Here is a 21,342-nt window from a genome sequence, read left to right on the forward strand (position 1 = left end):
TCAGGTACCCTGCTGGGGTAATAGGCTGGCCAAAAGAGGAGATAGAAGCCACTGACATCAAGGCAAGAAAGCTCCTTACGATGCATGGAGGGTTTCACCCCAAGTCCAGCACCCTGAGGCTGTACGCTAAGCGGAAGGAAGGGGACCGGGGACTGGTGAGTGTCAGCACCACAGTCCAGGATGAGACAACGAACATCCACGAATACATCACAAAGATGGCCCCAACTGACCGAGTGCTCAGTGAATACCTCAGGCAGCAGAAACCCAAGAAAGAGGAGGGAGACGAGGAACCATCATGGAAGGACAGGCCCCTGCACGGTATGTACCACCGGCAGATAGAGGAGGTGGCTGATATCCAGAAATCCTACCAGTGGCTGGACAAAGCTGGACTGAAAGACAGCACAGAGGCACTAATCATGGCAGCACAAGAACAAGCTCTGAGTACAAGATCCATAGAGGCTGGGGTCTATCACACCAGGCAAGACCCCAGGTGCAGGCTGTGTAAAGATGCCCCAGAGACAATCCAGCACATAACAGCAGGGTGCAAGATGCTAGCAGGCAAGGCATACATGGAACGCCATAACCAAGTGGCCGGCATAGTGTACAGGAACATCTGTGCCGAGTATAACCTGGAAGTCCCAAGGTCAAAATGGGAGACGCCCCCAAGGGTGGTGGAGAATGACCGAGCTAAGATCCTGTGGGACTTCCAGATACAGATGGACAAAATGGTGGTGGCTAACCAACCGGACATAGTGGTGGTAGACAAACAGAAGAAGACGGCCGTAGTGATCGATGCAGCGGTTCCGAATGACAGCAATATCAGGAAGAAGGAACACGAGAAGCTTGAGAAATGTTGGGTGGGTGTTTTATATATATACATATATATAACATATATAACATATATATATGTTATATATATATATATGTTAAATCTTTTTATTTCCCTTTTTATCAGCCTGCCATTCAGATAATTGGAGGACATCCGTATCACACCTTAACTACATCACATTGTAATTGTAACATTGTAACAATTTTTTATCACATCAATGTGTTACAAATTGTTATTTAATGCATTAACATCATTTAACAAAAGGACAGCTGTATAATCTTCAGGACTTGTGTCTATTAAAAAAGACAACAACAAAAATGAGGAACACAGCACCGGTGCACAAAACAAGAGCTGTGACTGGCACATTAGAGGCAAATTACAAACAGTATTACTGTAACAAACAGATACAAGGACACAGAAAAATGCAGAGGTTTTAAAGCAGCGTTAACATTTTCACATTATCAGTGGATTACATGAGTATGCGCTTTGTGAAAATGCTGTACACTTTGTGGAGCCTCGCCATCATTCTTTTTAAAATTGCCCTGATGGTTTGAACTATAAAGTAAATACAAGGACTTTTTTAAAAACAGATAAAGAAACTGAATGCTACCGGCTCAGCACCAGACAGCAGCAATGTTAGCACTTAAATGGTGAGCATAGTAATGATAATCATTTGCTTTCCTCAGTTGTGATGATCTAAACAGAACTAGATGAATACTGCAAATATTACTCGTATTTAAAGGTATTTTAGCCACAACACATCAGTGATATAAATGTGTAATTTAGCAGTTTTAGCTAAGCCTCTTACTCCCAAGCAAGATAAAGGGAAAAATAAACTGCTGTAAACAAACTCTTTGCAAATCTTCCTGATAATATTGACATATGATTTCCATTTCAATTTGATATATATTTCATGAGAGCACAGTTCCAAAATAAACTAGTTAAGCTTATCTAAGCCACAGTTACAACATATAATTTTTAAATTAGACATTGCCATAGATCTCAATAATATCAGCATAAGGAGCTTTTATAATGAACTGTAAGGAAAATAATGCCTTAAAAGTCTACATTTGGCTGCTGCTGTCATTTGATCTGTATAGGTCCTGTACTGAGTTTGGTTTCTATTAAGCACCATATTACCACAAGATCTGTCCTCTATCTTACAACAACCTCCCAACATTCCCCTGCTCGGCAAACAAGTGTTTTACAATAGGCACAGCGAGATCCATTAATCAAATGTCACTTGTAAGCCAGCAGTGGCCCTCGCCTATCAAACACTTAGACTTATTGAAAAGCACAAGTTCTGACTCCATTGATAAAGGGACTAGAGGCTTTTCAGTGAGTCACTGAGGCGAACAAACACCAAAAAGATTTTCCGTGTCAGCCCACAGCATGAGCCATAAGATGAGACCTGAGCATGTAAAATAGACCACCCCTCCTTTTCCATCCATAACTTAAGCAGAGATCAGTGGCTAACACTCTTAATCCCAAGGGGGTGCTTTCTGAGCTGTAATTTAAAAATAGCGTTTTAATAACACACCACTGCTACAGTACATTAATCTCAGAATTAATTATCTACCCCACCCCCAGCCTATTTGCTTGAAAGAGGCTCTTTGCTGCATTTCTTGTGTTTTAGTTCTATTTATTCCACGAATGAGTGGATAAAGAGATGCATGTGGAGTGTCTTGTGTCGAGTGCAGTAATTACGCAGTTGCTAGTATATTACCAGCATGTATATGAAAACCAGCAAGCGAATTAGAGGTTGTCATCGGCATAAATGGTCAGCAAGGTGAGTTGCTCTTAAGTGGCTGAGTCTAGTTTGTGCAACATAAACAAAAAAAAACAGCCCAATTAAAAAGTGCTTTAAATAAAGACGTGGGCGTAATCTAAAGATATTGTAGCAAACAGCTGCAGCGTGGAGACTAACTTCATGTTCGTTTTACATTTTTATGCGAGAAAATGTTTTTAATCACACGTCACTCCGAGCAACAGAAAGTCAATTCCAAAGAGAAATTAAGGAACATAATGTGACTGCAAGGCAGGCCAAAAGGCAGCGCAAATATTCAAAAACAATATTAAACCGCAATAAATAAAATATGAACCTTCTTTGGCAATATAGCGCTCAAGTATCAGGGGACGTGGGCACTTAATGCAAGTTAATGAAACACAAGAATCGCTTTTAAAGGCTCGGCAATCGCTGAGCGTTTGTCGAAAGGTGATGATCGTGCTGCTGAGCCCTCTGGCAGAAGTTGCCAGCTGACAAGAGATCAAGTTGAACACTGACAGTAATTATTAGGATATAAGCTTAAGAAGGTCTCGTGGAGAGAGAGAGAGAGAAAAGGACAAATCATTTTTCTCTGTTCCTGATTGACTGGCTGACTGACCTCTATTGTCAGAGCTCCACAGCTGACAGTGATCTGCACACATACATCACTTTGTATGTTCGCCGCCGAAATGTGCGCATACTCTGCATGAGGCAGGTGCCCCCGGGTCTGTGTATCACAGATAACCTTTACAGGAGGTGCAGTTCACGCCTCCCGGCCCCCGCACCTTCCTGCTATCACATCAAAGGATCTGGATGTGGTTAAATTCAGACACTGGAGAGACGGTCGGGGCTTGGCATGCATGATTGATGTCGAGTTTGTAACATTAGCTATCATAAAGTGTAACACAGAAGATAGTGTGAAGTGTAAGATAGCGTAAGAGCATGCTGAAGGAAATGGGAAACTGTTTGACAGCTTTTGCTGTTTTATGGTTTCCTGTTGGTCTCTCTTTGCTCTGGACTAAAGCTATTAAAAAGTAGGACCTGCAGTAATTTGCGTTATGCAATGTGGCAGGTCTCAGTGCCCTTATAGAAACTCCTCACACATGCACAGAATCCCTTTCAGACTCTAATGTTTCAATTAATGCTGAACGAGCTATGAAATATACAAGACTTGGAACCAAACTATGAAAAAAAAAAATGACACACATTTTGGTTGTTTGTGACATGACTCTACTCAGATTTCTGTGTCTCCAACATGACATCCTATTAATTTTGTTTATATCGAGGCAGGTGGTTGTCAGTAAAAGTCATTTCGTCAATCAATTTTTTTTTCGAACTGACTATTTTTCAAATGAAAAAATAAGTTGCTAATTTTGTCAGTGCTCTTTCTAGACACTGCAGGTTTAATTGCTAATTGTTAACTGGGAATGAATGCATTTACATATTAATTAGTTAGCCCATTTGCATTTTTAATTTGCTGCCTTCAAAGGGGGTGAGATAAAAGGTCGCACAATTCTGAATAATTTAAATAATTTATGCTCCATTGGTGAAAAGAAGCTGAACAGAAGTGTTCTGCGGATATTAACCCCTGAGAGCTTTTACCGAATAAAGCACTCCAAAAATTGTTTTAACAAATCTAATTAAACGGAAAAAGGTCTGAACACACAACCACCCAGAGCACCAGGAGCTAGAGTGTGTCCTCGGGAACAAAAAACGCTCAGGAGAGAGTGATGGAGGGTGTATGGCTATGGAGGACGAGACTTCCAACCCTCCATCCGGATATGAAGGCCTCTCGTAGTCTTTTCATCATTCAGATTGATCAAATACCCCTACAGGAATGCTGATGGAGCCAGTGCTTGGTAATAGGAATTCTCTATGAAGTTAAGCTGCTCTTTGCAACATGACATGCTCCATAAGCAATCAAAGAGATGCATGTACTGTGGCGGATCCTTGAAAGTTAGTCGAGTGCGTGTCCAAGTTGTCATTTTAATGAATGGACAGCACCGGCACGAGTACCTTTATCAGATCATCGCAACAAAGTACTAACAAATAGACAGCGCCTATAACTTTAACTTTAACTTCCGTCTCCTCTTCTAACTACTCAAGTGTCCATTATAAAAAAAAAAAAAAAACTTCTTTTCCATTTTTGGTGCAAGGAGCTGATATTTTCACTCCCTCGTCTTCAACCAGGTCCCGACTGCATTGTGAAACTGTCTCCTCGCCTTTGTCCCAGTGATCTTAATTACAGGCCCTGGGCCCTGTGCAGAGAAGCCCATTTAAATCAGAACACATCCAGCTTCCATTATGGGCTTGGCATTTGGTCTTTGTGCCCATGCTCTTAAATTACATGCTGCCAATCCTAGTGGGCACGGGCAAGATGAGGAGCGGAGGATGGGTGAGAGATGAGGTGAAAGGGGGATGAGAGAAAAGAGAGAGGGGGCTGAGAGCAAAAGCGGAGGGGGCCACAGGCTGCACTTGTAGACAGAAAGCTCACCCCTCCCTCTCTTCTTCTGCCCTCTTTATCACCAGATAACTTATGTAAAGTAGCAGATGAAACCCATTCCCATTCACGTCGGCCTGATTGTCAGAATAAGCTTGCATTCCTTTGAAAAGTGATTGACCGTCTGAAAGGGTACAAATTAGGGGCCTGTTCGTCTTTTCTTCTCTGGTCGTGGGGTTTATTTGCGGCAGATTCACCCAGGCCCAAAATTAAGTGAACTCAGGCAGGGATGAATGGGAGTGCTCTGATTGAATAATTGATTTCCTTTGTGCGGCCTGTGTTTAAGAGGGATAACTAGACATCCTTTGGAGTGTAATGATTGTAATTACTGCGATGACTGGTCATGTCAAATATGACACAGGAAAGGACTGTTATTAACCTTTATTCTCCACTTAGAAAAAAAAAAACTAACCCAATATCCTCTTGTCTCTTCAGTCTGCATATGGGTTTCACCTCTGGTATAGGCATGGCTGCTGTAGGTTGAATGCATGGATGAACTCATTCCCTGTCTTCCACTCCTGTCCCATGAAAGGTAGATGGGTAATTGACTGTGCAGTCAGAGTCACTGGTGTGTCAATGACTCACACGGCTAGTGAGCCTTGGGGTAACTCTCAAAGTACAATGCATTATGGCTCCAGAATTTAAGTGCAAAAGATAGGAGTTATTGCCATGTTCATGATATCTGTCAGATTCCCATATGCCTTGACCTCTCAAGCAGCGCAGCCTGAAATGGGCTTTAGTGCACTTGACGCATTTGAGGACCTCAGTGAAACAGACATTCATCTCGTAGTCATCAGACACAGTCTGCTGAAGTTACTGGACATGTGGTCAATTCGAGCTACCGTGTAGCCAAAACAGTGAAGCTTAAAGCCCCAGCTTTAAAGCTACACATGCAGGCTTAACTGATGGTTGCAGTCAAGTCTGCACATGCAGCTGTCTCCGTGCAAAGGTCAGACATAAATTCTCTCTGACTTGTCCGATGTACAACTCAATTTTACACACAGAGACTCTCAAAGTTCTTTTTTTTCAAGAAACTATGCTTCATTCATTGAATATTTCAAAAGTCTTTCATTTTTTAAATGTTATTTTGGTTACTTACAAATAAAATGTCAAGTTGTAAAGGCAAAGAATTGGCCCCTCAGAAGTTTTGCCTCCAGGGTTTCCACATCCAGCACACCTAGAGCAGGGTTAGCATTCTTTTGTCTTCATGTTTCCAGCACCTTTTTGCTAATAGCCAGTCAGGATACAGAGTTTTTTTATAAAAACTTTAACCACGCAAACTGCAGTTGTTGTTTTTTTAAAGGTTCATGAGAACTAAACCAAAATATGTTAAATGAGGTGTATGAGGCTCTCTCATGCCTCATGCAATGAAACATTTATAACTGCATTTAATTTCTGGCATTAAAGTATTCACCTTTAAATTGAGTTTAAAATTTTAAATGAAACAGTAGACATACAATATTTTATTAATATTATATCAAATGGTAATTCTGCTTGAATATATAGAGACAACAGTTTAAAAAAGACTACAGTCAAAGTCTTTGAAGTGTCATTAAATCGAAAGTTAAAGAAGCATAAGAAAACCATAGCCTCTATAAAAAGGCGTTCTCAACTTGGCAACTTGGTTTCTTTATTTTATTATTATTATTATTACTTTCCCACCGCCATGTTGGGCTTTTTAGAGACAGAAGTGACCATACATAGGTAAGCACATAAAATAATGAGTCATCAGCTAATGCTAATAAAGCACCAAATTAGACCACACCCTTAGCTCGAGGCTTTAACAAAATCCAAACATGTCAGTTATTAGAAATGAGTTAGTTAACTGTTTTTGTTGGTTTAGTCGATGTTTTTCTAGACAGATGCTCCCCGTGAAGACCAGCTTTTTGTGCTAAACACTCGTGTGGTTAATCCAGAAAGGGCAGTTTCTGTCCCTTCTGAATTGACTTCATTCTCGGCCCCAGAGGACACGGCGTGGGAAAAACCTGAACTAGTAAGGCAGTCTGTTTGATCATGTAAATGGGCAGCAATTAACTTGTTTGCCCCCATGACATTTATCAGTCCAGGGTAATAAAGTTGGTAAACAGTGAATGAAAACACTGAAATTTAAAGCTAAAAGTCATATAAATAAATAAACACCATCAGCTATCTGTGGGATTTGAACATAAAGTCTCTTAAGTGTATGTTAACATGAGCGATGAGCCAGCTCATGCTGTTTTTGTAGCACTGTGAAACAGCAAGGAGCTTACAATACTACTATTTTGTAGAATTGGATAAGAATTTTCAATATCATGATTTTCTCACTTAATGCTCTCAGGGAATATTTGTGTGTATGTGCTCACACACATCCACACAATCCAAAAATGGGAGATCTTTGTGTCCATAAACATAGAAAGAACAATAGACTCAATATTGGATGTATTTTGACAAAGTGACATGAGACTGCGTTTGTGTTAACAGATGGAAATCAGCTAAAGTTCAAAGACTCAAGAAATGCAGGGCCAGAGGAAAACCTTATAGTAGCCGCTGGATATTTAAATAGTTTTGTGTAACTGTGTCGCATTTCAACAGCTGGCCCAGAGGCTATAACTGACAAGAGCTAACTTTTACCACTTTTCTGTCACGCACAGCCCATCTATCTCCAGGCAAATCATGAAAGAGGCCCAACCTCCAGGTGAAAATGTCCAGACATAGTAACACCTGTTCAAATTTTCAGTTTATCCAATATTTTGGTTTGTTATTAAATTTCTACAAAACCAAACTACTCTGCAGAGTAGGATGCTTGAATAGCTTTCAAAGATTTTTTTTTGCACTAAAAATCTTGCAGATGGATGACCAAAAAGAAACAGTGTAACATTTTTCAGTTCTGTGTTTCATGTTTCACGGTGACCTTTCAAAAAACAAGGAAAACAAATATTGAATTTAATTGGAACTTTTTAAAAAAAAATCTTTTTTTAGCAATTTGGTAATGATCTGAAAGTGAGATTTAATAAAGAGCCCAAAGCTGATGAGACAGTCTGAATTTCAAATGTAAATATGATCAATAATGAATTGAGAAAAAAGTCTTTTTCCCCCCACGCTCATAAGTCTGCAAATGAAGACACAAATTTAGTCTGGAGTTGGTTGCGACTGTGCCATCCTGCTATTTGTGTTCCTTAATGACTTTCTAATTCCTTATCAGTGGGTAGCTAGCCTCCACAGCAGGCAGACAGCGAGCAATGGCAGGGTGCCATCCAGGAACAGGTGCTCTTCCATGTTGTGCTTATGGTGTCCGTAGGCCTCAATTACATCCTTCAGGTTGCTTTTGAATTGAGAGAATCCCAGTGGGTTCAGCGCCTTGCTCTGAGCTTAACTTTTTCTCCTTACACATTTCAGAGCTTGACATTGACTTCAGTTACCACTTTGTTGCCCTGCTGGAAACTTGGCTATAGGGTTTGTTTTAATTTGGCGGAATCGTTATCCCATTGCAGAACCAAAAGAGGTGCCATTAACTCAACTGAACTCCGGTGGACGTACCTGACAGCTTTACATTTATTTATGATGTTTTTTTATGACCGCCATCACATTTGAGCTTCATTCTACTGGAAATCTTTATAAGCGTGGTTGCTTTGAAAAGGTACAATTATTTTGTTTCAGCTTTGCTTAAACATGGTCATTTGAACCAATTACAGTTACAGGTTTAAACACCAACCAGTGTTTCTAGACTTGTGCTGTGAAAAGGTGTAAACGCAGAATTTTAAACAGGTGGCAACACATTGTCATCCCGGAACGTCCAATGAGACAAAAGTACAAGGTGTCTCTTGGCTTTGGTGTGTAACCAACACCAGGCTGTGGTTCGTGTCACGTTTGCACCTGTGACTCCTGAGCTTTTTTTGAGTGTGGTAGGTATTTTCCCTTTCACTTGCTGGTTAGGTTTAGCCATTGAGAAATATTTGGAAAGGTTACCAAAAACTACTAGTTTAGGTTGAGGGAAAGATGGTAGTTTGTGTTAAAACACGCTGCTTCCCAAGATTAAACACACACATCAGAAAATGGTGTTTAACAAGTGCCTTTAAATGAAGGACTGAGTTGGGAGTGACAGACCCACCTCATTACTCATTTTTTTCTCCTTTATTTTATTCTTTTTAGCGTTTTCAACCTTCATTAGAAAGAGCAGTCATACAGTAGCACTCCTATAACTGCATATCTATATTTGAGACTACTGTTTCTACTGAAATGTGTTTGATGTTCTGTCAATAAGAAAAGTTCATTTACAAAAGGTTTACATCAGGGGTGTCAAACATAAGGCTTGGGGTCCAGAATCAGCCCTGCAAAGACTCCAGTCTGGCCCACTGGACAGCTTTAAAAAATGTGGTGAAGTGCACAGATTTACATTGTGGGCTTTCTGTGGCACACAGTTAAGCTTGAATCAAACAAAGCACCCTCCTGCCCTCTGGGGGGCGCTGTAGGATCTCACTGATCTCGACTGCACTACTGTAAATGCTGTATTCATACTGTACAATACAATAATTATAGTTTTAGAACTGTTTATTAATACTCGCAATTCTATATCTATCATCTGCTGTAGCTTTTTGTATTTATAACCATACATGTAACATGTTCATAGCTTGTACATACTTATAGTATATTCATAACATACCTTCATACTGTGTACATTGTATCTATAATAGATCTATATTCTGTAATATATCTATATCACGGCTAAAGCACTTTCTGGATGAATGCAAACTGCATTTCGTTGCCTTGTACCTGTGATGTGTACAATGACAATGAAGTTGAATTCAATTCTAATTATATTCTATTCCATTGTGTTTAGTGCCAGGGTTCCTCTTTGATACTGGTACAGTAATTGCTGAAATCATTTACATGATATTAAATAATATTAATTAAAGTCATTGGCACGTGTCGATCAAAACTAAGCCACCTTTTAAACCAGGATATTTACATTAAGTCTTACGCTGCACTCATTTACATGTGGCTGAAAAGTGTTTAGAGGAGCATATGAAAGTTGTTTATTGTCAACAGTAATAAGTAGACTTCAGAAAGAGGTCTGAATGGAGCTTTGTATCAGACTTTTTGACTTCACCTGTTGTCAAGAATTTTGCTTGACACAAGTTCACAGGCTGTGACTAATTTAAAAGATCGTTATTCGTCCCGATGTATACGTCAGCCTTTGCTGCAAAGCAGACACTGAGCGTTTTCTTTGCTTTTTAGGACAGTTTTCCAATTCCATAATTTCCAGACGACTGTCAGAATAATTTAGATACATCCTGATATTAGTCTATTATTAACACTCTTGTTTTCATTTGTGGAGCATAAGCAGGTCACACTTTACAAACAGACAATATTTTGACTGTCAGAATCACTAAGCTGATATCTACTCTCATTAATGCAGAAATTACAATCCATAAACACAAACAGCCAAATGCTTTTATTTCTCTTTCACTGTTTTTGAGCTTTAATCTATCCAAGTTTCCTATTTTGTCCTATAATTTCCTTACTTGGGGACATTTAGAGGACAGACATGAATGTTTCTTATAAAAAAGACTCAGACTCATATAAATTAGAGGCACGCTGTGACCAGCACCTGGAAAGCAAAGATTAGCATCAATTTAGAATATATGTTATTGATATCGGTGTGTTTTATGGGCTCATTTTCTTCTTGTAAAGCATATTGAGACTTTGGGGAGTTCACATTTAAATAAAGTATTAATTACTTCATTAATTTACTTTCTTTGGTGCTGAAAATGTGGATTTGGTCCAAACTTTAATGGGCTTCCAAAAGGCATTACATTTACACTTTGTGTATTTTCTGAATCCTTGCTATCATGAAGTCTTCTGAAGGTAACCGTTTAAATGCTGCAACACAGAACAAAACCAAAAAACTACATTGTTTAAAACTAGAAAGCTTTCCATGTGTAAAGATTTTTTGCTTATTTAGGTTTGTTTGCTGAGGTGTCAGGCATTCCAGTATATGTGCACAAATTCAATAGGTGCAGGTGTGGAATTAAGCAGCAACCAGGTGTTCGAGAGTTTGTGGATTTGTATGCTTTTACAGGTAACTGCTGCTAAAGTGGATCTGACAGTTCCTGGTGGTGGGGGTGGGCTGTGACAAGGAGGGATTGACCCTCTTATCAGTGATCACTTTCAAAGAAATAATATGCACACAACCCCACCTCTTGACTGACAGCTTCAGTTAACTGAGCAAACACAAATATAAAGTCATTTTTCTGCCACTTTGTAACTCAGCATAACTCAGTTAACCGGAGCTGTCAGTCAGGAAGGTTGTGTGTGTGCCGTTGCTGTTAGAGTGACCATCAAAAGGCCAGTTCCTCCCTTGGTTTCCGGCCCGTAACTGTCAAAAGTCAGTCAGTCAATTAGCACAAGCAGCACTTCAGTTTCTAAAGCAGAAGCTCTTGCATGCTTGTGGGGCTGATTTATGTGCTTACATGCTTTTTTCTTCTACATGCAGCGATGCATGTGTGTATAGCACTATAGTTTCAGTACAATATAGGCTTAACACACACAAAAATCAGGCAAATAAAGGAGATGGAGTATTTTATTTTTATGTATTTATTTTGCAAGCAGAAAGCAATCCAACCGGTGGCAATTAAGTGGTCTGCCTGTAAGAGAAACAGGCAGAACTAAGTTAGCGGTCAAGCTTGTAACACCTGCAACACCTGCAGAACAAACAGATATCATAAAGATTTAACAAATAACTCGTGGAGTTTGATTTGTCTTGTACACAAAGTAAAGACTAAAATGTGTGTAACAGATTAAAAATCTTCATTATTGGTATCAACTGTGTTATCTTCCCCAGAAATGTCAGTTTCCAGAAATTAAAAGTAATTTATAGCCCGAAAAAGTGATTAACAACAAACTCAAGCCAAGATTTCTTTTTTTTTTTTAAAGAGAGCAAAAAAGAAAAAGAATCCGATGCCTATTCCGAAGTATTACCCTGGATCCTGTCAGGGAAAAACTGACACAGGCACATTTCACAGTGAATGGCACTTCTCTTCCACCACACTGGTCAGATCACTCAGAGCAACATAACAGTACACATCTACCAGGCCTCCTCTGATCTCTCCCAGGAAGGAGACAACACTTTCATATCAATACCCTGTCATCTCACAATGTGGCATCTTCCCCTTTGAAGGTACAGTAGCGTTGTTACTGTTGCTCAGATGTGAAACTCTTTCTTAGCTTTTATCATCCTGTTTTTTGGGCAAGGAGGAGAGTAGTGGGAGATGAAGGAAACAATTTCTTTTTAACTTGGACCCACCAAAGTGGAAAGAAACAGCGTGTTGACAGGTGTGTGAAAGGAGTGCTGCTGGGTCAACTGGGGAACTTCAGAGACCAGTTTAGAAGGCTTAACAAAAGTCTCTCAAAAGAGTGGGCTAGTCTTTCTGGCAGAAGAGCAACTACACTCATGTACCAATCAGAAGTTAGCACTGAAGGCTAGTTTCTAAGAATAGCTGATTTATTTATTTATTTATTTTTTTACCAAAGATTACTATTTGAGAAAAAAAAACATGCTGGTGCCAGAAGAGACAGAAGCCGGAGAGATTTACTCCTTGTCCTGAATTACCAGCCAGCTGTAAACTACAAGTCCCATTCCACAGCAGGAGGATCACTCCTCCCATTAGCCTTGGCAAAGAGCCGACCACAAATGTGGGAGCCGTGGTCGTCGGGAGGCCCGGTTAGGACGAGACCCTCTGTCACTCACTGTGACACTTGTCATAAAATCATTGTATTGCCATCAATCCGGGGACCTAACCACCACCACAGCAGATGGAGGCCCAGCAGGAAGACAGGGGGCTGTGCCCTGAGCCTCAGCCCCACACAGAGTGCACACGGCAGGAGTAAGCAGGGCCACAACTACAGGGGAGCCCCAGACCTTAAACTGGACCTCCCGTGGATACACCTCTGGATTGAGTCCTAATGTTGTCCTTGATTAATTACAGACAAATGCAAGTGAGGGAAAAACAGGCTCGCTTTTAACTTCAGTCAGATCAGACACCTATTTAAAAACATATCAGATCATCAGCGATTAGTCTGGATCACAATTGTAGATATTAGGAAATACATCAAGGTCTAAACAGTGGCCACACAGAGCCCTCACAAATTTTAACACGAAAACAGTGATAAACGCGGTGAGCAAAGAATAAACATGCCTTGCCTCCCCTGAATAAGGATATGTAATGATATTCATAAAGAGACCACCTACTGAGAGTGCAGAAAAAACTGTTCCTTAGCAACAACATACACACTCTTACAAGCCATATCTTGGGAAATTTTGACCGGATTGGGATGCAAACAACAGAAAACCTTTAACTAGGCCATGTTATGAGACAGCTCCCTATGGATGAGTATCTCAGTGTCTCGCCTGGCACAAATCTTCCCCCAAAATGATACATATTGCATATCAACAAAAGACAGTAAAGAGAAAAGAGCCAGCTCGTGGTATTTTTGCAAAATCAAAATCTCGGCCCGTTTTTAGTCCCGTTCAATTTTTACTTGAGCGATTACAAATCATACCATTAACGTTCCAACATCCATTATGACTAAATGTCAAAAAGAACAAAAGTACCTTTTTGAGCTAGCTTTAAAAGAAAAAAAAAAATCACACATGATAATTTTACAAGTTGTCACACAACGGATACTTTGTGCTCTCAAATGGTCACAAAGTGGTCAGCCACACTTTTTAAGCCCTGTTCTCCCTCAATCACTCGGAATCAGTTTCATATCATCAGCTGAACGCCGCAAATGTCGCATTTGGTGTAGAAATGAGAGAGGAAATCTATTCAATGCAAGTGAAAGTACGAAACTCCAAAGCCTATGAGGAATTGAAAGCTTCTTTTTGTTTTGTTTTTTCCCACTTTTTTCTTTTTCTGGCAATACTAAATTCTTAAGCATAGTTCTATTAGCCTCTTTATCCAAATATATTACAGCCCAATAATAAGTGATGTTTGTTTGTCCCCGTCATTAATTGCAGTTAATCAAAGACAGCAGATGACTTAAAAGCACCACTTAGCAAAGAGCTGGAAGAGGTCAACAGACAAAACACTTTCCTCTGGGAGCAGGGCTTCCAGGAAAAAAGAAAAAAGAAACGATAAATTATTTTTAAATGCACAACATAATAGATCACCACCCCCAATGTATTAATTAGCACCTCACTACTATTATCTGGTCTCCAAATCAACACACTAAAGTGAAAAATGCAAGCATTCGGATTCTTTAATTTCCTTCCTCAAAGTGAAGAATATTCGCAGAGATAACTGAATCCAAAGCTGCTCCCATAACTCTAATCTGCAGCATTTTTTTTCTTTATCAGCCACTGACTGGCGTCTGAAAAGTTGATCTGTGCACACATTGCTTCACTGCAGTTGAGTAGAAAGGCTTCATTGCCCTCTTGTGGTAAAGAGATGAAATTCATCTTGTAAGTGTCGCTTTCAACAGGACTTCCATGAACCTCACAAAAGCTGCTATGTTATGTGATTTTTGGCACATGGAAGACATGAACTGGGGGAAACTAGGGAGAGGTTTCTGTTCATTCGTGTTCTTCTGTACCTGGGGGCTGTAAGGCTGACGGCGGGTTTTGCAAATGCAGAAGGTCCAGCGACGTGGCCACCTGAAGGGACGTTGTGAGGCTGGTCGACGGGCAGACTCTGAGAGACAAGGAACAGACTTATTCACAGCATATTAATATCTCCTGACAGTCTAAGAAAACTGATAACAGTCTGATGTCTTTATGTTAAGGTAGGGGTGTCAAACATAGGGCCCGGGGGCCAGTATCAGCCCTTCAAAGACTCCAATGAGGCCCAGTATTTTGTAACAGTATTTTCATAACCTTTAAAGCTTTTCCTATTGATAAAGATCCTCACCCCCTGCCATCCACGCCACACCAAAGTACAAGAATATTTTCTCTGAATTAATTAAAACTTCATAGTCTCAATTATAGGATACTAACTTACTAAGCAGTGATTTACCAAAACCTTTAAATGTTTTTCATGTAGTTTCACCAGTCAGGCCAACTTGCTTAAGTCAGTTTGACACTCCTGGGTTAAGGTAATGTACAATACTACTACAGATTCTAGTAAGTGACATGGCTGAGTGTCTAATCCACCTTAAAACCAATTTTTTTTTACTTTTTTACCACTTAAGAAAGCAAAACAAAAAAAGAAAACCAATCTAACATCCAAGACAAGCAATTTGGATGGATGATTGAGCAAACCTTGTCATCTTTGAATTTTTTGGATGGTGTCTCAGATCTATGGAGTAGTTTTCTCTTTGTCGTGCCCTGTTTGTCAGCGCTGACAGGTGAGACGAGACGAGGCGGCTCAGTTTCAGAGGTTTGGAGAGCTTTCTGCTGTGGCTCATAAATGAGGTCTTCCCTCCTTAGGCATGCGACTGATAAGGACATCCCTTCATCATATATGTTAGAGCTCCTGGCCAGGCTGTTGACTGCAACAAAATAAAAACACATTTTATAATTTCAGGAATTACTTTTTTCTAATTAAAAAAAAAGAAAAACTTACTGATATTAGTGAACGTTTTGAAGCTGCGCTCTAGATTTTTTTTACATCTTTCAGAGTATTTCACATTTAAGACAAGTCCAATGAGCCACATTGTGCTCTGTCCATCTCTAAACCAGACAGAAAAACAGGCACGAGTTAGCAAAGACAACGCTACTCGTAAACACGGTTTAAACGTAACCAGAACATCGCTTGTGTTTACTTTTTATTCGCTGTTCTGAGCCCAGGAAAGGCGTGTGGGTGAACATGGGCCAAGGAGACCGGCTCATTTCTCTCCAAAGCTGACACCAGTAATCTGATTTTCGACTCCACGAGGCCAATCCTGCCAGAGCGAACAACACAGAGTTTTCAGAAAGAGGACAGCGCTACAGCAGTCGGGAATGAAATATTAAACAGTTTTCAGCCTTTAAGAGAAGTGCTGGAACACATAAGAAGGATTCATACCCAAAGTCATGAGATGTTCCAGTTTTGCTTTGCGCTATGTACTCACCATTCGAGACGCTTCTCTTCTGTAGTATAAGATGCTTCCAACACAGCGTAGTGCCTTGAAACATGAGACAGAACAATGGCGATAGGCTCCACACATGCTGGAATCGTACATTAATCATGCTTCCTGTTTTTGAAGCTGATTGACTGTCTAATCAATATTTAAAGCAAGTCAGGCAGTGTAACAGGACAGTGGGTAACAACGCTGTACACATAACAGAGAGAATACTGACGCACTGATGATTTCCCCTTTACTGCACTCGGTGTAGGCCTTGCAACAAACAAGCAAAACCACACTTTAAAGCAACAGCTGATGATTACACCATTAACCTTTTATTTGCCATTTTATTAAGTAACCCAGAAGATCAGAACACACGGTGAATTTATTCAGACAGGACGATGTAAGTGCAGCAGAAATGGTAGAAGCTACAGATTCCACAAGAGTTTAGAGAAAGCATTAAAGAATCAGAGAATATCAGGAGCTCAAAAATGACTCAAACCGTCCAACAGCTCATATAGCGATGAATAAATGAGAAACTACTACAAATACCCCAACAGGTTTCAGTTTATATTTGAATCATGGACAGAAAACAGCAAAATCTGTTCAACAAACCCACCATTATGCAAATGTATGTCTGAAGCAGCATACCAAGAGTTTAGAAAGCAAACAAATAATTTAAAATCCCCACAAAAACTGACAGACGATCCGCTTCCTACAAATTACTCAAACAGACTTCACTGAACGCGTTTCAATTCATGACAGCAAACAGCCAAACTTGTCCAACCACAGTTCAGTAAAGTCAGGTACAAAAGTAAATTCGTCACAGTATCAGGCAAAAGCTGATCCACTTTTTACATTTAACCAATCAGGTTTCCTGTATATAAATTGAATAACAGCAGTGCATTTTCTGTACAATCATCGTACAGTCGGCATCCCAGACATTTTCAAAAAAGAATAACATAAGACAGCCCGGCTTAACCACCCACTTTAAATTTACACAATACATAGAGTAAGATTACAATGTGTGCACAAAACATTCTTATTTTGCCCTTTATATACAGTAAAGATACTAAAATGTAAATAGCTGTTAATTTCCATCCATCCATCCATTCGCTTATCCTTTTCAGGGTCGTGGGGGGCGCTGGAGCCTATCCCAGCTGTCATAGGGCGAAAGGCGGGGTACACCCAGGACAGGTCGCCAGTCTGTCGCAGGGCTAACACACAGGGACAGACAACCATTCATACTCACATTCACACCTAGTGGCAATTTGGATTATTCAATTAACCTATCTTTGGACGGTGGGAGGAAGCCGGAGTACCCGGAGAGAACATGCAAACTCCACACAGAAAGACCCCGGCCTGATGGTGGAATTGAACTCAGGACCTTCTTGCTGTGCGACAACAGTGCTAACCACCGTGCCACCGTGCTGCCCTTAGCTGTTAATTTCATTTAATTTATTAATATTACAATTTAAAAAGTCAAACATCATCAAATACAACGCTCTTTTCTTTGTCAAAGTACAAATGAACAATCAGAAGACACGAGTGCAAAACATCGATGTGTGGTAAAATATAAGGAAATTGGGGAAGACAGTTGTGTTCTGTGTGTGGCAATGTCGATTTTCATCTTTACATGTCTTAATACATACTGGTACTTTTTGAAAAAGTCAGTTGGTTCAAAGAGTTCAGACCACTTTGCTTTTTTCTGCTCTATTTCCAGGCAGATGGCGTGACCTGTGGATGAGGAAGGAAATAGAAGTGGTTAGAGTCCAGGTATAATTAAACCCCCTCGCTTTGCTTACAGAAGAACATCCCCGATGTTGTGAGTGAAACAGTCTGAACAGTTCAACTCAACTCAGTGAACAGTTTCTTCACATTGGAGCAAACAGAAAGGTTCAAAGACTGTTAAATTACGCTTGTATTTATGGCGCTTATAATCTCTAACCTCGATGAATCTCCTCATTCAAGATGGCAAACGTGGACCGAGAAACACTGACTGAGGTGTTCTGCTGCGGGTACGCTGGGGTGATGATGGGCATTAGGTGATAGCGGTCACATCGATTGACCTGGAAATGCAGAAGCATGTTTTACTATGCTTTTTGAAAATGTTCATTTATTAAACGTCTGGTGGTGGTGACTCCACCAGATTTTTTTTTTAGCTGGGCATACCTTGGTATCCCAAAAAGGAAGGTTGTAGGTGCATTTTTCTACTTCTATCAAGCGGATTGGGATCGGCCACACCCTGAGACAAAACATATGAGAGTTTCACGGCAGCTGATCCTTGTTTGCATTGGGTGTTGACACTTTTTTTTTTCATCAATGAAATGAGGAAAAAGTGAGACAACTCACCACATGGAGAAGATCTTGAAGAATTTTATCACCAGGGTAGAAGCGGTAGCATTTGGGTACACCTGACAAATCCTGGCTACCATTATGGCCCACGATACACCGCCCAAGAAGCCCAGCTTGTTGGAGTAAATGTTACGCTCTGAAGGGAAACAACAGAGAACATTAGACTTCAGCATCTATATTATTATCTCAAAGCACCCTTTAGGTATTTGATAAGACTTTTATAGTTTGCATTGCTGCTGCTTCCTAATTCTCCTGCTAATTCCTAATACTCAAATTGGTACTTGGACAGGTACTAGTCACTGTGTCACTAAACAATAAATCATGACTTATTTTTCGGCCTGTGGACAGAAGACTATGTCAAAATACTAACAGATGTGTCAGGAGGTAAACTACTCAAGGTCTACATTTTTTATTTCAGAATGTAAGGCGCGTGCTCGAATGAAATGCCAACATGGCTTAACAATATGAATATAAATGTGTAATTATCTTGCAAGTTGAAAGTTCGACTCACGTTTGGCCCATAGTTTGATGGCTCTCAAAGCAACCCTAAAGTTGAGAACATTGGGTACCAGCCTGAGAATCTCTTCTGTAACTCTGTAGCCTACAGACAAGAAATAAAAGTAGAATTTTGTTTTATTTATTTATTTTTTAAGGGGGGAGGCCAAGAAGATCTGTCAGGTGCTAATTAGCAATTTAATTACCAAATTTTAATCTGACACTTACCGTTGAAACTTCTGACACAGCGTGCATCTACGACGTTCTTCACTATGCTGTTATTGAGGAGGTCAAGGTTATCAGGAACGCTCCTCTGAGGCAGCAGAGCAAAGACTAAGTCAATCTTTTAAGTAAGACAAACACAAAAACATGATTAAGACAGATACAAAAACACTGAATCATCCTGCATTATTAAAAAATTTGCTCTCTAAACAAATTACCTGTATCCCTTCCCAGGACAGTGTGATGACCGGGACGTAAGCCTCTTCGATGGCCTGAGGACAATGATACCGTCAGCTTGCACAAAATAGCAAAATGTCATTCAACTTTTGTACAGTGACTCAGTGATGTGACTGACCTGTATGTCTTTGACCTCCTTCTGAGCTTTCAGCTTTGCAAAGAAGGAGGTGAAGAAGGCTTTTCTCTCAAGGAATCCAGGTCCAACACACAGAGCATCAATATCAGCACCTGTCAAAATGCCACTATTTCAGATAAAAGCAAAGCCAGGGAAAGAGCTAACTACTGTCCTTTCACCATGTTCTTACAGAAAGTTAGCACTGAAAGATGCCGTATAATCACAAAGACGTGCAATGTTTAATTGCACAACAACATTAAATAATGTCTGGGTAATTACCCTTTGAGTGAACTCCCAGATGATACGAGCCAAATGGGAAGATCTTGCCTCCAACTTTTTCTGTAACCACTTTAGGTACATTCTAAAAATCAAATGACATTACCTATCAAAATCAACCCTGTGCAACTCTCTTTGTTTTTCAGATTTGGAGATTCTTTTTAAAAAAAATGCTAGATAAATTCTTACCATTTCTATGCACATTTCTTTGAGCCAATCCCTAAAGAGGGACTCCAGTCTTTTAACAACCCTTTCTCTGCAGATGAAACAGAGCATTTTTAAATTTCTCCGAAGTGAGGGGTGCTATGCAGTCAACTGCTTGCACTGACTCTTTCTCAAGGTGATGCAACATTAAACAGGGCTGGAAAAACTATGTATAATACCTGTTCTCCAACTCTAAGTTGTTTTCATATACATTGTAGGACTTCATAGTGTCTAACAGTTTTCTGGTCTGGATCAAGTTTTCCTCTTCAGGTAGATCCTCGCTGATTGGACCAGTGAGCCCATAGGTCCTTGGCATGTCTGACCACGTGGGAGCTTGGCCCCTGTTTGGAGTAAAAGGAAAAAGCTAGTGTACTAATGGGAAACCTTAAAAATAAATAACATTATGAAAAAACTAACAATATGCATAAAATGTACTTGCGCCAACTATTTTGTTTCGAAATTTTAAATATGATTCCTTTTAATCCCATAACAAATCCGTAACCATAACAAAGACCGGATAGCAGTGATATATGTGTTTTAGCTAGCTAAATTGCTGAAAAAGCAGCAAAAAAAAGGGGGACGCAAGTACTTACAGAAACATTGTTGCACTTGTTTCTTTAGTTGAGTCAGGTATATCTTGCTTGCTTGCTTTCTCAAATCAAAACAGCGCTAATAATAACACGCTCCTTGAACATTCCATGTTCAGCAATGAAGGTGAGCCGCAGAAGAACAGTGACACGTGACGTGAGCCCCAGGTATGTATGCTTTTAAAGCTGCATTAAAGTGCACACGAAACACGACAAGTATCAAGGGTAATTTACACAAAAAACACTGTAATAGATAAACAGTAATAATTTAACTCTGTCCGTGAAGCTGGATTTAAGAAATAAGCGTACAAACCTAAAGTTTTTTGAACAGGTTTAGCGCCCTCTTGTGTCAGTACAGAAAGTGACCTCACTGGGTTGGTTGCTGCTTATGGAGTAACATTAGTTATTAGCTAAGCTAACTAATAACAGAACCGTTACTGAGTGGAAAAGAAGGCTGTTATAAATAAAAACAGCCTAAGAGAATCCATTTTATTACCCCTGGCTGCAACAATTTTTTTTGTTAAAAAATAAATAAATAAATAAACAAATAAACAATTAAAGGATCAATATAAAATGTTTGAATTTGATATTTAAATATAAGCAAAATATTTGTCTATTACCTGTGGTATTACATAAAAATATTACTTTATTTCAAACGAAGCTCGTTGCTTTGAATACCATTAAGTGTTTAACTATGCATATAACTTATGCAATAAGTCTGAATTAATGAATTAATTG

General features: G+C 39.8%; 1 protein-coding gene across 3 annotated transcripts; it reads right to left on the reverse strand.

Annotated features, from left to right (window-relative positions):
• Window positions 1–11,630: 11,630 nt before the first annotated feature.
• Window positions 11,631–20,985, reverse strand: LOC101481316 (poly(A) polymerase type 3). 3 transcript variants are annotated; one of them, XM_004542220.3, is made up of 19 exons: window positions 20,918–20,985; window positions 20,611–20,790; window positions 20,197–20,358; window positions 20,003–20,069; window positions 19,817–19,898; window positions 19,541–19,650; window positions 19,404–19,457; window positions 19,192–19,276; window positions 18,980–19,069; window positions 18,466–18,604; window positions 18,286–18,358; window positions 18,062–18,182; window positions 17,766–17,850; window positions 16,120–16,173; window positions 15,832–15,951; window positions 15,633–15,739; window positions 15,329–15,558; window positions 14,665–14,762; window positions 11,631–11,717 (listed from the first exon to the last, which is right to left on the reverse strand). In XM_004542220.3, exons 2-19 carry the CDS (start codon window positions 20,616–20,618, stop codon window positions 11,705–11,707), a joined length of 1,698 nt encoding a protein of 565 aa, XP_004542277.2. In that variant the 5' UTR covers window positions 20,619–20,790; window positions 20,918–20,985; the 3' UTR covers window positions 11,631–11,704. The 3 variants fall into 3 exon arrangements, with proteins under 3 accessions (XP_004542277.2, XP_004542276.2, XP_076729812.1); XM_004542219.3 differs by having other exon boundaries at window positions 19,192–19,306; XM_076873697.1 differs by lacking the exon at window positions 20,918–20,985 and having other exon boundaries at window positions 19,192–19,306; window positions 20,611–20,915.
• Window positions 20,986–21,342: the final 357 nt, after the last annotated feature.

Source organism: Maylandia zebra, linkage group LG15, assembly GCF_041146795.1.
Source record: "Maylandia zebra isolate NMK-2024a linkage group LG15, Mzebra_GT3a, whole genome shotgun sequence".
NCBI lineage: Eukaryota > Metazoa > Chordata > Actinopteri > Cichliformes > Cichlidae > Maylandia > Maylandia zebra.